This window comes from Nesoenas mayeri, assembly GCF_963082525.1.
Source record: "Nesoenas mayeri genome assembly, chromosome: 1".
NCBI classification, from domain to species: Eukaryota; Metazoa; Chordata; class Aves; order Columbiformes; family Columbidae; genus Nesoenas; species Nesoenas mayeri.
Window position 1 is genome coordinate 51,015,845 of NC_137541.1, and position 14,600 is coordinate 51,030,444.

At 35.7% G+C, this 14,600-nt stretch overlaps 1 protein-coding gene across 1 annotated transcript in view; it reads right to left on the reverse strand.

Annotated features, from left to right (window-relative positions):
• The window catches only part of METTL25 (methyltransferase like 25), a gene marked incomplete at both ends in the record, with an annotated part of 63,718 nt that overhangs the window by 45,371 nt on the left and 3,747 nt on the right, over positions 1 to 14,600 (reverse strand). Inside the window, 2 exons of the mRNA XM_080360097.1 lie at positions 3,184 to 3,284; positions 8,845 to 9,009. Of these exons, the coding sequence (XP_080216223.1) occupies positions 3,184 to 3,284; positions 8,845 to 9,009 (266 nt within the window). The remainder of the gene's footprint in view (positions 1 to 3,183; positions 3,285 to 8,844; positions 9,010 to 14,600) is intronic.

The following is a 14,600-nucleotide window of genomic DNA, read 5'->3' on the forward strand; positions in this document are numbered from 1 at the left end:
TTTAATCAGAACTTTTTTATAAAATAAAGTTCCACTTGTACCATGAGAAAAATGCTTAAAAAGGCTGGTAAATAACTGTAAACCCCCTTTTAGTTACTTTCATTTAATGTTTTAATTCAAATCGCTAACCTAGAAGTAATTACACTAGTAATATTTTTTCTTTTATTCTCATTTTATTATTCGTTATACTACATTATAAAATAATACAAAAGAGTAATATCCTCTACCACCCATTACACATCATGGGATGGAGGTGAAATGGAGGGCTTTTTTCAAGCCATCAGTGATCTGTAATATCTGAAAGAAACACCCTGAGGACACATGCTGTTGTAAAGCATATGTTGTGTTTTCATAGCTCTAGATCTTTTAATTAAGTGCTGTATATATTTTGTTTTGTGAGAAGAACAGAAAAAAATCAATAAGAAAAAAGCTCTCCTAAAACTTTACAATTTCTGTATCTTTTTAAGTTGAAAGGTAACCAAAACCAAAAGAGCTGCTTTTTTAATAACTAAAAGGAGTCCTTTTTTATTTTTTTAATGTAGCTGGAAAGCTCTTTTCATATATTAGGGATTTGCAACTTTGCACAAATAAATTTTGTTACAGTGTATGGCTAAAACGGAAAAAAAATAATATAGAACAGTCAGCATGTCATATTCAGTGATATACTGCAATGATATTTTTCATTAAACGTTACAATTTTTTCAAAAAATAAACAGAAAATAATCCTTTGTCTAAAGACATTCCAAGCCATATGATAAAAGTGCATAATCACTGGATGAAATTGCAGCATATTGACAGATACTTAATAATGATTGGTTTGAGATTTTATTGGTAACCAGTTACAAGGGGACTTAGGCTAGGTCATTAAGGTGGCTCTACTTTTTTAGTGTCTGAATATGGGTTTTCCTTTCCTTTCATTCCTGAATCTCACAGGAACTATTTAAAATCTAAATGAAAATGCTATATGAAACACCACCTTCCATCAAATGCAGGGAACATTTTGTATTGCATTATAAGCAAACTACACTCTCCAGCAGCTTTTTCAGTATGTGAAAGTCTTCAACACTTAAAGAACTAATACTTGCCTGAAGCAAAGGTAAGCAAGGCAAAAAAACCCGCTAATGATGGCAGAAACTACACAAATCTGCTGCTACTGGATTTTTATTCTTTACAGAGTGCATCCACTTTACGGCTGTTGAGGGCACCCACACTTTTCACCGCGGGTGGCTCTTGAAAGAGCTGTGGGAGAGATCGCCTTCCATCGTTGTAAGCCATCGCAGATGCTCACAAATCGATTGCATCTCATCCAGTAATATTTGGACTTAACTGCAGCTCTCTATTTACCTGGTAATCCCGGTCGTGAGGAGAAGACTGCCTAAAACTGTGCCTTCATCAGTTGTGCCTCACAAAACAGATGGTCAGGATTCAGAGTTTTGATCTCTGTTTCCAAGGATGCCATAGGTCTGACCCGAGCCTATTGAGAGTACTGCATCATTTATATTTTATCTAAATTAAACTCAGTCTGAGCCAAACAACTTCCAAATAAAGGCTCAGCTTCAGAAACTCAGAGCCAATTCCAAGTTTTGGGGCCTGACCTTCAGTCTATGGTGGCAGCAGCAGTAACTGGGGATGCTGCAGTTACACCCCTGGTACTAAACTGAACACAGCACAGCCACGTACTCCACCCCAGTGCAAAATTGGCCATACCGTTAATTTTTAGCAACCCCTCTGGCACAGGTATGAAGCAGGCCAATGAGCACCCTCCCACTGCAAAGGCCAGGCACAATTTAGGGAACAAAATATATCAGAGACTGTAGTAATATGGAGTCAGCAAGCCCAACTGCAGCTGTATATCCTCCCTTACCCATGTCTGACATTTTAATTTTACGCCACATTCAGACATACTCAGGGAAAAAAAAGGCTCAGAGGGAATATGTTTAGAATAAAATCTGTGCAGATACCTTATTAATCTTTGGTTTTAAACAAATGTAGTTTGTTCTCCACAAATCTTTGTGGGAATGAATATTAGGCTGGAGAAAACTGGTCTCCATTTATACTTACAGCCCTTTGTACAGAAAGCAAGTGCAGCCCAGATGTAGAAAGGAATCCAATGCAGTGTCCAGAGCCACCAGCCATCCACAGTTTAAAGGGAGGATGAAGGTAGACTAGCCAGTTATTAGCATTACAGAGATTAAAATTATCCAACCAACTCAGTTCACCCAGATACTTGAAAATTTAGTCTTAGCACAACAAAGGTCTAAGATGTGGAATACAACAGAAAGTTTAACATTGAAAAAGCTTACAGAAAATTGCATGTATGTAAACCAAATAAATGGTATTGGTGTTACTTTTGTCACAGGGAATGTGAAATACAGTATTGTCGTGGTGCTTATGTTTTGTCAACAGATCCATAAGTAAATATCTACAAGGTTTAAATGCAACAGTGATCTAGTGTACTGTGCAATCATAAGTACCTGTAAAAAAATGTAAGTTTGAGAAAGGAATCCTGCAATTCTTCATGATCCAAGGATGAACTTGCCATCTGATGTATGAAATGCCCAATTCATAATTGTTGGGTGTGTTACGGTGTTGGGTGCCCAGATCTCACGTGTTCTACCAAATATACTTCATGCACACCCAGCTACATGAATTTCTGCTTAATCTAGTCTCTCTTCAAACTGAAAAAGTCTTAACTGAATTCCTAATTGAAGATATCAATCCATGTTAAAGAAAGGTGGACAGCATTAAACAACAGGAAACACTTTAAATCCCTTGTACCAGAAGAAATGCTTTCATCATTTCTCAGATTTTCTGCTTTTGTCTCTATGTGACAGCCCTTGACAGAAGAAGAGTGAAGTTTTACTCTGATGTCTATTGTAAATTGCCAGTAATATGATACTGATAAAAAAGGCAGTACCCATGCATAGCAGAAAGCAGTACAATTTTTAGCTGTTCAACATATAGAAGATGATTATAACTCATTGAAAGGCAGCTCCGTTGGAACGAGACATTTGTGCACAAAATGGATCTTCAGCTTGGCCCTAAAGGCTCTTCTTAAGTTACAATTATTTCCAGGAAAAACAAGAACATCAGTCACACAATATCAAAATGGGGTATTCAAACATAATAAGGAGAATAATATGGAAAGCACACAGTAACATACAGTAAGAACTGCTTCCTTACCTGCTTTATACCACAATAATTTGCTATTTTGTCTACCAGCTCTGACATCACCTGCACTTCATGTGATTTCTTATTATTCATAAACTCATCAGTTTTGATACCTGTACCAGATTAATAAAATAAATACACATTAATGTAATACATAATAATAGAGATTCACAATCAATCAGAAAAAATGCCAGGCTAGAAACATGCAATAGCACTTTTCTATTTTAAGGATAGCAATTTTTAATTAAAAACTCTCTAGATCATTACAAGATTAAACTTCTGAATTAGAGATGAATTAGTAACATCCAACACACTGTAAAACTTAGCACTGTGAGTTTTCTTAAGATGCAGCATATCTAACACCAGACCAGATATTAGACAATAGGTACTACTATAAAACTACAATTTCTTCTTGTTCATGAAAATATTTGTTTTCATGTTGTTTAGCTCATTTACTTTTACATATATGAAGTATAAGTGCAGAGACAATTAATAATCACACTGTACATTTGTGTACAGCTGCAGATTTGCTCACAATATTACATGGCAGATATCTCAATTAAAATTTATGAATTATCCTGGGGAAATTCAAAGAAAGATGAACATTCTTTTTCTCTTTATTTACCCTGTGGATGGGCATAGGAAACACATGGACCTGTTGGAAAGGGTCCAGAGAAAGGCCACCAAGATGATCAGAGGGCTGCAACAGCTCTGCTGTGAGGACAGGCTGAGTTGGGGTTTTTCAGCATGGAGAAGAGAAGGCTCTCAGGAGACCTTATTGCAGCCTTTCAGTACTTAAAAGGGGCCTATAAGCAAGATGGAGACAGACTTTTCAGAAGAGCATGTTATGACAGGACAAGGGGTAATGGTTTTAAACTAGAAGAGAGGAGATTCAGGTTAGATAGGAGAAAGAAATTTTTTACAGTGAGGGTGGTGAAACACTGGCCCAGGTTGCCCAGAGAGGTGGTAGATGCCCCATCCCCGGAGACATTCAGGACCAGGCTGAACAGGGCTCTGAGCAACCTGACCTAGTTGAAGATGTCCCTGCTCCTGGCAGGGGGGTTGGAATAGATGAGCTTTGAAGGTCCCTTCCAACCCAAACTATTCTATGATTCTATGGGCTATAGAATCGCTACATCTTTCCATTAGAAAATTACTGGAGAATGTGTTAACGAGATGGAGTGAGTCTCTACCATGGGTTTACTGCTCGTGGAGTACACCAGGCACCCACATGCTGATCTATACATCACCCAACCAAAGGAGGAGCTCAGAAGTTGCTCCCTTGTATGAAACCCACACATTTCTCTTAGGCCACCAACACTGCAGGACACTTGGCCCTAGTCAAATGGATGGAAATTTTTGTACATCTCAGTGAGGATAAAAGAAACCAGACTGCTATAGATGAGCATGCTCCTAGAAAACTAGACTTTTTATTTTACATGACTAGGCAAATTAATATATTTTCCCATTCTCTGCTTTTTACGCAGTATGTGTTCATCTGTCCAGAAACTGATGATTAGGCAAAACGCATGTGCATTCCTTGATCAGATCATGCTGGGAACAGAGCCAAGCACGTTACTTCTTTAAAAGAGAGTGGGGAATTGAACGGAGCTCATGAGAAACCTAGCGTTTTCTCTATTTTTCGCTAAACCCATAGGATCTATCTGTTTCTTAAACGTGAGTTTTTATAATAAACTGTCATGACAATACTTAAAATCAAATATAGACTCTATGAACTAACAGAAGAAAAAAGAGACTAAAAGACTTCTAAACAAAACAAATAGCAGGAAAAAGTATTTGTCGTTTCACTAAAGAATCTCCTTAGTTTTAAAATGGTGAAGATCTCCACTGTCTCCTAAAAAAGTCCTCATTTGTAAGCATTTCAGATGAAAGAAGAAAACCCAGTTCTCCATTTTTGTTTCTACTTGAATATTTTTGTATCTGGGTAGACTCACAAGGAAAAAAAAAAGCAAAACGGGAAGAGGAAGAAATGGACATTTAACTTCTTGACAGAAATAAAAGTTACATGTGTTCCCCAAAGTAGCACTGCCACTTTGAACTGTCGCCACGCATCACACCTTTTACTCTTTGCTATAGTATGAACTCAAAAGACTGAACAGCATAATGCTGTGTGAAGTACCATTTCAGACAGCACCTAAGACAAATTCAGAATTTAAAACTTGGAAGGAGTTCCAGTAACAAGACTCAACTTACAACTGCTGAGGTTCCAGGCAGAAGAAATCATAGTTTGCTTATGCTAGATATGTATTTATCATCTTAGCTACTAATGTTTCTTTAGTATTTTAATTTCTTAACTATTTTTTTTCCTACTTTTTGCAGAATGAACACTCCACTTACATTTCAGCTCAGGGAAAATTATGTTGTTTACAGAAAATTATGGATTTTTAATAAATTTTACTGTTGCTGCATTTTCTGTAAAATTCTGATAGTTCTTTTTACATTATTTTGAAAAACAAGGAGACATATTACAATGTAATAGAAAACCATATTTGAGGACTGTTTTATATCGCCAAGACAGCTGCAAATTTATACTAGTTTTAAATAAACTGTGTAAATTGATTTTGCTATCACAAAATTATTTTATTGAAACAAGTAATTATGCATGCAGATTTCCTGATTATGTGTATAACCAATGCAAGTAGAACAAATACTAATTTAAAAAACTATAAGAAATTTAGAGATCCAGCTCCTTTTGAGATGGAAAAAGAAAGCAGGGTTCAAATACTTCACAGAAGTACCTGGATATAACAGAGGAAAAGAAAGCTTAATGTTACTAGTTTTAGCTAGTACTGAAATGTTCCTTTACATTGTGAACCCCTAGCACAGGTAGCTGTTTTCCATTTGAAAAACTGCTTCAACTCTATAATGTCATTTACACCTACATCTTCAGTTGTGAAGCTGAACAGATTGAGGAGAGACTTTCATAGGAGGCTAATGCAGATTTGCCCAAGATCTCCTATGGTAGTATCACAGAATGATAGAATAGAATGATAGAATAGAATCATAGAATAGCTTGGGTTGGAAGGGAGCTTCAAAGGTCATCTAGTCCAATCCCCCTGCAATGAGCAGGGACATCTTCAACTAGATCAGGCTGCTCAGAACCCTGTCCAGCCTGGCCTTGAATGTCTCCAGGGATGGGGCTTCTACCACCTCTCTGGGCAACATGTTCCAGTGCTTCACCAAGCTCAATGTAAAAAATTCCTTCCTGATGTCTGGTCTGAATCTCTCCTCTTCTAGTTAAAAACCATTACCCCTTGTCCTGTCGAAACAGGCCCTTCTGAAAAGTCTGTCCTCAGGCAGTATGCAGGGTTTTTACATCCCAACTACCTATGGAAATGCAGAGACACCAGATAAAAAATGAAATTCATAGTTCACACCAGACATCATCACCTATATAGAAGTTGCGCTACTATGATTCAATTCCATAGGCCAGACTGAGGGACTGGGATAACCATATGCTAAAAAGAAAGCCATTGAGGAAGACTGATTCTGTCTGCCTCACATGTTCCAGTATGTGGAATTTAACAACGGGTTTATTAACAGTCACTGCATGACTATTATCTTGGCCATATACACACGGCTAAGGTAGACAGTAGTCTTAATCAAATACTCTAGCAGCCCTCACTTCCTATATCAGACATGAACCCTGTAACAAGAAACCGTATGTGCTGGCTTCCTCCCCTTGGGCCAGGGTCTTCTGGATCCTTTGTGCTCAGTGCAAGAAACCTGATGGTGCAGCAAGGGCCACAGTGAACTTCGTTAGGAAATAATGGAGAAAGCCCTTTAGAGTCAGAACTCCATTCTGAGCAGCTGCATCCACAATACACCTAAAATGTTTGTGCTTACCAATTATTCCAAGGAAGGAGAGCAATATGTCTACATGAAGATGGTGAAGAAGTCAGAGAAGTATGCAAGTACGCAAACTGTGGGAATAGGCTCAGAAGGATGTTTGTCTTAGAACAAGAAAATGAATTAAAACCATCTGAAACATAAACAGAACTATCCTGATGCATACTTTTCAGAATAAGAGCAAGGCCATCGTAAAGTTGCCTGTTTTCTCAGACTTACACTTCTCTTGATTTGCAAGCTTTAGTATGTAGGAAATAAATACATTTTCTGAAACACGCAATTAAGTCCAACGTATCTGAAATAGCTTAAAGTTAAAAGATCACAACTCTCATTTGGCAACTTGCACATTATGAATCCATAATTTGGTATTTTACTTCTGCCAAATGATTACCAGAAACTTCAGTTAAGTTAGTTTAACTGATACTTACTGCCAATTCAACACAAAGGTTTTGAATTATAATACCGTTGTATACATTTGGAATACATTTTATTTTTTCTATGAAGTACGATTTAGAATTACTACATCACAAACCCAGGCCCCAGCTACCCAACCGAGCAGCACTCCTGCAAGACACAAATTAAAATATTTAGCAACTGTCTTATTCCTGATGTTCCATTCTGCATGACAAAAAGACAAACTAATCCTTGCATTTTTGTCTACAAAAGCTAATCAAGGTATGACCTCAACTATGTGTATAACAAGGTGTAACTACAGAATTACAGAAAATTAAGTGGGAATTGAGAGCATCATAAAAATTAAAAGAGCTAAAAAGCAAGCAAAAGAAAATCAGCATGCCATTTTCAAAAAAGACAAAAGGGCTTCAGATTAATTAATAGTAAAAGAAAAGTCAGACAGTAAACTTATAGTTTTAGACCAATATAGAACGAACTATCAAAACTATCTCAGCTATGGCATCTTAGCAATTCTGAAGAAATGGAAAACTGAGGAGTCAACCATGTAAAACAGGAAAATTAGAAAGGAATCACTGTAGAAAATGGGAGCAAAAGTCAGAATTTTAACATGTTAGAGAGAAAAAACACCCTAGAAAGCAAAGGCCAAGAGCTGTTCAGTCTGTCTCTGAAAAATTAATGAGGAATCTGAAAGACAATAACAAATTTATAATGACTGAGGACACCATGAGGAGCACATTTTTAGTGAAAATGACAGTAGTCAAAGTAGGCATAAATGCCAGTTTATCATCTGACACAAAAAATGTAAGAAGGGGCAAGACTTCCAGAGTCCAACTTGATGCCAACTTGAGAGTGTTTTAATTCAATTTCTTTAACTATAGAAAAATGAAATCACTGTAGTTTTATGACATATTTTTTTTTGGAGACATCAAACACTTATTGGGCCACATTCAGCTAAATGCCAAAGCACATATTCATTATGAAACACAAGATGTAACAAAAATACCAGTTGCTAGATTTTAGGGTGAGACTTTTTTAAAAAAGCAAGAATAGCAGCCATGATTCCTGCTGCTCAGGGAGAAGAAAAACAAAGAGAATTAGGAAGCAATCTCAAAAAATGATGTGTCTGCTTGCCTATCTCATCCCCTTTAAAACTGAATCTCAGGAAGAGTCTATAGGTAATGAATGCTGTGGCCCCTCTGCTCAAATTTCAGCAAGAAAATCCATTTTCTAAACAAAAGCAATGAAGAAACTATCTAGGAATACAGGAAAATTGAAGTGAGAAGCACATAGAGGGAAACAAACAAAGACACACACACAACACCCTCCAAAACCAAAACTCTGAAGGTCCTATAGTGAAAAATAAAAATTTAAATACAAATGTAAATATACCTGTTGTTCCTTGATTGTCTCCTCTCAGTGCTTCAAGCACATCTTCTAATGGGGTACACACTCCAAGGTTAGAAAAAGAATAATACTGAGCAGCCAGGGCAAATAAATGTACATTGATAAGCTTCCCAGAGTTTTTACAAAATACATTGGAAAAAGTGTCATCATCTGTATGGAAAAGAAAATAATTTCTGTTAGCAGAGCTTAACATCTCTGTAATAGTGCTGACACAGAACTACAAGCAATAAATACAGAGCATCAGACAGAAACAGCCATTTATTTTGCTTGCACCAGTGGGAAAATTCATTATTTTTCTTCAGCTGTATTCCCTCATCAGAACTGAGCTCGAATTTTGCTCTCAGCTTAACCAGTGTAAATGTGGAAAAATCTATTATTTTAGCAGAGCTACTTTAGTATAATCGACAAGAGAATTCAGTCAACATTATCACTTCTCTTTGTTTGCAAACTTGCTCATTATATATTTCCTAGACACTCCCATCTGACAATATATACTACTAGAGATATTAAGAAATACAGATGTTCAATATACGAAATGATTTGATTTACAATCGCTATATTCACATATTTTCCAAGCTGGTTTGTAACTCGTGAATCTGCCGGGAGAATCAAATTAACTTTTATTACCGAACAGGTGTGAGCCAAAGTTAGATTCCAATGCATATTTTGACTCGGGATGAAATGCTTCAGTAAAATGTATTTTTAAGTGAAACATATTGGTATGAATAATTTATTCAATCTGAGACTGTTTTGCATTGTTTAATTCCTCTCAATTTTAGCTAAAACTATTGTGAATCCTAAACAGTTTTGCCAATAATTTTTAAATATTCGTAATTCTTTGAAAATACACAAAACCTAGCAAGTCCAGCAAACAAAATTGTTACAAAGATTTGGAAAATGTCTCCTGGTTTGCCTTGTGTCTCATGGGTAGATGTTGAGCAACTGGATACCTAGCACAGTGACTTTCCTGAACCTGTCCTACCCACCTGCATGGCCACAGACAGACATGTTAGTATTAACCTCACTTCTAATGCTCTTAAATTTCTTGCATGATCACTACTACTGGTCATGCATATATTAGAATTTATTGAAAACAGTCCCAACAGTGTCAACGTATTAGATTTCATGGTATTACACTACAAAGGCGTGAGTCCAGCAAACAAATTTTGGACCTAAGAAAGAAAAAATATTGTCTAAGCTATGACCAGAATTAATATTGTTTCAGTGTGTGCATGGCACTTCTTACTGTACCTCCCTCTGCTACAAAATGAAAAAACAAAGGTAGCTTTCTCTACAAATGACTTATTCGAACTTACATACAGCAACTTTGATAGTGAACCTGCATGAATGATCAAGGTGTAACATGCTGCTGGAAAACAGAAATGAAGAGAAACACTAAACCAGAATAAAACTGCAAAGTTTTCGTGCAGAAGGAGTAATTTTGCTTTCCAGTGCCTCTATAAGATATGTTACGGAAAAAAAAAGAAATCTTATGTTTACATTTTGAAATGACTGAAGACAAATAAAATTCCTTTCTGAAAATACCTTCAAATCAAGCAAATAATAGACAAGATTAATATAATGGCATAAAGTAATCAAACGCTTTTGGACAGAATAGTAGAATTGCTTTTTTTTTTCCCAAAAAATTTTCGACAATGATAAAAAGAGGAGAATATCTACAAACACAGACTATTTTTGCCTTCTGCTGGGTAAATCATATGCAAAGAGTTCTTAAAAGAAACTGTCTCAGCTTGAGTTATTGCTGAAGAAGAAAAATTACAGTTTATTTTTAAGGGATGTGCAATCATTTAACTTATTTTAGATCTTCTAGGAATGAACAGTGTTCCAGAAAATTTAGACATTCACAAAATGAATGTGCCTGAATCAGTAAAAATACATAGAAATCTTTAGGTTTGATGCAGCAGGGACAAATAATTAATCTCAAGAAAAATATCAAGGTTTAAGAAGAGACTCATCAAGCAAGTATGTGCCAATTATTACTGAGAAAGCGATACAGATGAGACATTAAGTCAAAAGGGGCAGAGGGATAATTTGACCAGACACACATTCAGCAGTTTTGCCAGGTGAAGAAATCTAGTTTTCTTGATAAGAAGTTGTGCTCCACTTTGTTTCATGTATACCACAACCTCTCTGAATTAGTATTTAGTATAATACACTTCAGAAAAATTCAGCTCATTCAAATATACATTTATGTTGTTCTTTATCTCCAAATCTTATTTCCTCAGTGACCAGTAAGTTGGTTTGAGGTGGTTTTTGTTTTGTTTTGTTTTGTTGGTTGGTTTGGAGTGTTTGTGGTTTTTGTTTGGTTGCTTTTTGTTTTGTTTTGTTTGTTTGTTTTGTTTTTGGTGTGTGGGGGTTTGGTGTTTTTTTTAATTTTATTTTATTTTAGAAAATTGAGGCACATTACACTGAAACACAAAATATTTTTAGCAACTCGTACACATTTTTAAATATACTGGCCAATCCTGTATGACAAAACAAAACAAAAATCAGTCAAGTAAAAACCTTTTCCCAGGAATTAATTTATTTTCTTCATGACATGACATTATATGAAATAAAGGAGTTTTGAAAATACATCAGAATGTCATCCTTTTACAAAATATTTATTTAATCTAAGTGTAATGCAGGAGAAATATCCAAATAAAATTTATTTTCATAATTTTCATTTCCATACATGTATAGTACATATCTATCAAATATATTTTGATTTCTGAGCAATATTTTTTCAAAATGTCTCGCTGGATATTACCTGTTTTTCATTGACCTTTATATTTTAAATACGCTGAACTGCATCACCATTGGAAAAAAATATGCTTTCTATCATTACACTGACATCAGATACTCAAGGCTTCAAGAAGAAATACTGCCATTCTTCTTCCACATAACAGGATAGCAATAAAGTTCATGAAAACATGTTACATCACAGAAGTCTATTAGAAGATAGTTTTGTTGATGAAAAGTATTAATATATGCATTCTTTCAGAATAATTAAGCAGCTTAGAATTGTTTTAATGTAACCTTCATTGTAGCATTAGTAGAAATAAGCAGACAAACAAACAAACCACCTGGAATATCATACAGATGTCACAAATACTACATTTATGTATTTGGTTTAGTTCAAAAGGCAGAAATTAATGCAAACTTTACTGGCAAATCAGGTACCTATATGTCATTTATAAACATCTATCTATAAACATCTATATCTATTTTGATACGTGAGACGCTTGTTTTACTACATTTCCTTCATTGGAAATAAACTTGCTATGCCAATATAATTGCCAGCCCTCCAAGGCATGGTATGAAAATAGATACTGAAAAGGTTTGTTTCAAAGCACCAGACTTGCCTACCACCTCAAACCCAGTCCAACAGAAGTTTCTTCAAGGTCCATGCCAGTGTATTTATGTATTCATCCAGAAAAGTGATTTTGAGCAGACAACAGTTAAAAAAAAAGGGCAAAAATACCCACACACGGGTGATAGGCCTGCACAAGCTACCACAAGTTAAATATTTTGCTTAGGTAATTACACCAATACTGTACTGAAGCTATAACAGGAGTGAAAGCTAGGGCACTCTCACCAATTTCTTCTCCAAGATTATAGACACCTTTCTTCAAACTGGATCAACATCAGCTTCTTGGATACCGTAATGGCCAAACCCTTCGCATCTGCCAAAGGACTCAATGCAAGAACGCCACTGACCTGAAACATCTTGCTTCTATACCACCTGCCATCATTCAAAACACAGCAAAACCAGTATCTCTCATCCCCTCTGTAAGGAATGTATACTATATAGCTCATTGACAATTTTCACCCAACAATCAATGAGGGTGGTGAAACACTGGAATGTTGCCCAGAGACGTGGCAGATGCCCCATCCCTGGAGACATTCCAGGCCAAGCTGGATGGGGCTCTGAGCAACCTGATCTAGTTGAAGATGCAGGGAGTTGGATTAAATGACCTTGGAAGGTCCCTTCCAACCCCAACTTTTCTATAATTCTATGAATCACTGTGAAAATAAACATAATGTGAATTACATCGACGGATTTGTTACAGTACAAAAAGAAAACTATCATCAACCATGCACATATCCATCTGACACCACACTACCCTGACACTGATATGGAAAGTGATGAAACCTATACCCTGAAGAAATTTATCCTTGTTTTTCCCATTGAACTTTTAAATACCTCACCAAGATCAACAGCATAAGTAAATATTCTGCAAATTAACGGGTATCAAGTGAAACCAGGTCCTGCCATGCTAAGAAGTAAAACAGCCGCCCACACAACCATATTAACAGGAGTGTCAAAATCCATGGACCCTCCATCCTCATCCCAAACCTCAAACTGTTTCTTCTGATTTTTCAAATTTCTCTCAAGGAAATTATGCAAGTGAAAACAACTGCCTCAATGCTTCAGAACGAACTCACATAATCATGTAAGAGAAATCAGTGTCAGTGAGATAAATTGTTCCAAAGAACCAAAACCTTTCAGTTTTGAGTTTAAAGAGAGACAATTACATTTCTTTGGGATACAATCATGAACACTACTATTGAGAACTCTATTGGGTATTAAAACTGTGTACTCAGTAAATTGGTTTTATGGTGTAAAATAATATATCTATTGAGTTCACAATATTTAGCAACCCAATCTTCACCTTACTTCTTGCTGATCCCATTATATCACACAAATACAACTTACTTTGAAACTTCATAACTTTCCTGGTTACAAACTGATTACTGAAATTCGGATTTTGCTGCTTCTTTTTCAGAACTCATTAAAAGCTTGTAAACCCAAAGCTTGCCTGCTTTCACTTTTTCATCACCTGACAGAATAACTGATATTAACACTCCTTACAAATCTCATTTAAATAAAACGCAGTAATACCCACATTCTGTAACAACCCTGAATTCAGCTTTCTGATAGAAGAACACAAGCAGAACTAGTAGGATCTTGTGCAAGATCACTAGTATATCATCTGTAACAACACTCCCACCAAATTTAAATTGTTGTCACAGGTTGCTAACTAAAAGAGAAAAAACAACAACATTAAGGTAATCCAAAGCATGACTTCAAACTATGGAATGGCAGTTGCCTATGTATTATCTATTAATATTAAACATGTTAGTTTTCTCAAAATATTTCTACTTTGGTTGCTCATAAGATGAAATCGTAAGATGAAATGTCTTTTAACCAGTCAGTCCATACAGTTGCAAATAAATTTTCAGAGGAAAGAAACATATGCAAAAAAATTGGAATTATATTACAAACAGTAATTTACAGTAAAATATGAAAATACTTAAACACAGATTTTTCTGTGCCTGTGTCCAATTTACAGCTATGACGTGATAAAGAAGATGCAATATGGTAAATGTCAGCTTTTTGATGTACATAAACATTAAACAGTTTTCTATATCTAAAAATGGATCTGAAACTTTTCTGTAGGGTACAACTGAAAACTAGGATTCCACCCTTTATATGGTCATTATGGTGAAACATCATCTGAGGAGCATCTGAAAATATTCTTTGAAACTGATTTACAGAACATGTAATGTTCTATAACATGCTTATCTTATTGTATATAATACTGTACAACCGAATAGTAATTTATTGCTTGCTGGCTTCTAAAACTACAGTTCAGTATATGTATTTGTCAAAACCCCTATAGTAACATAAAATAGTGGGCAGAATAAGTTTTGTGCCAATCTCCAATAATGTTATT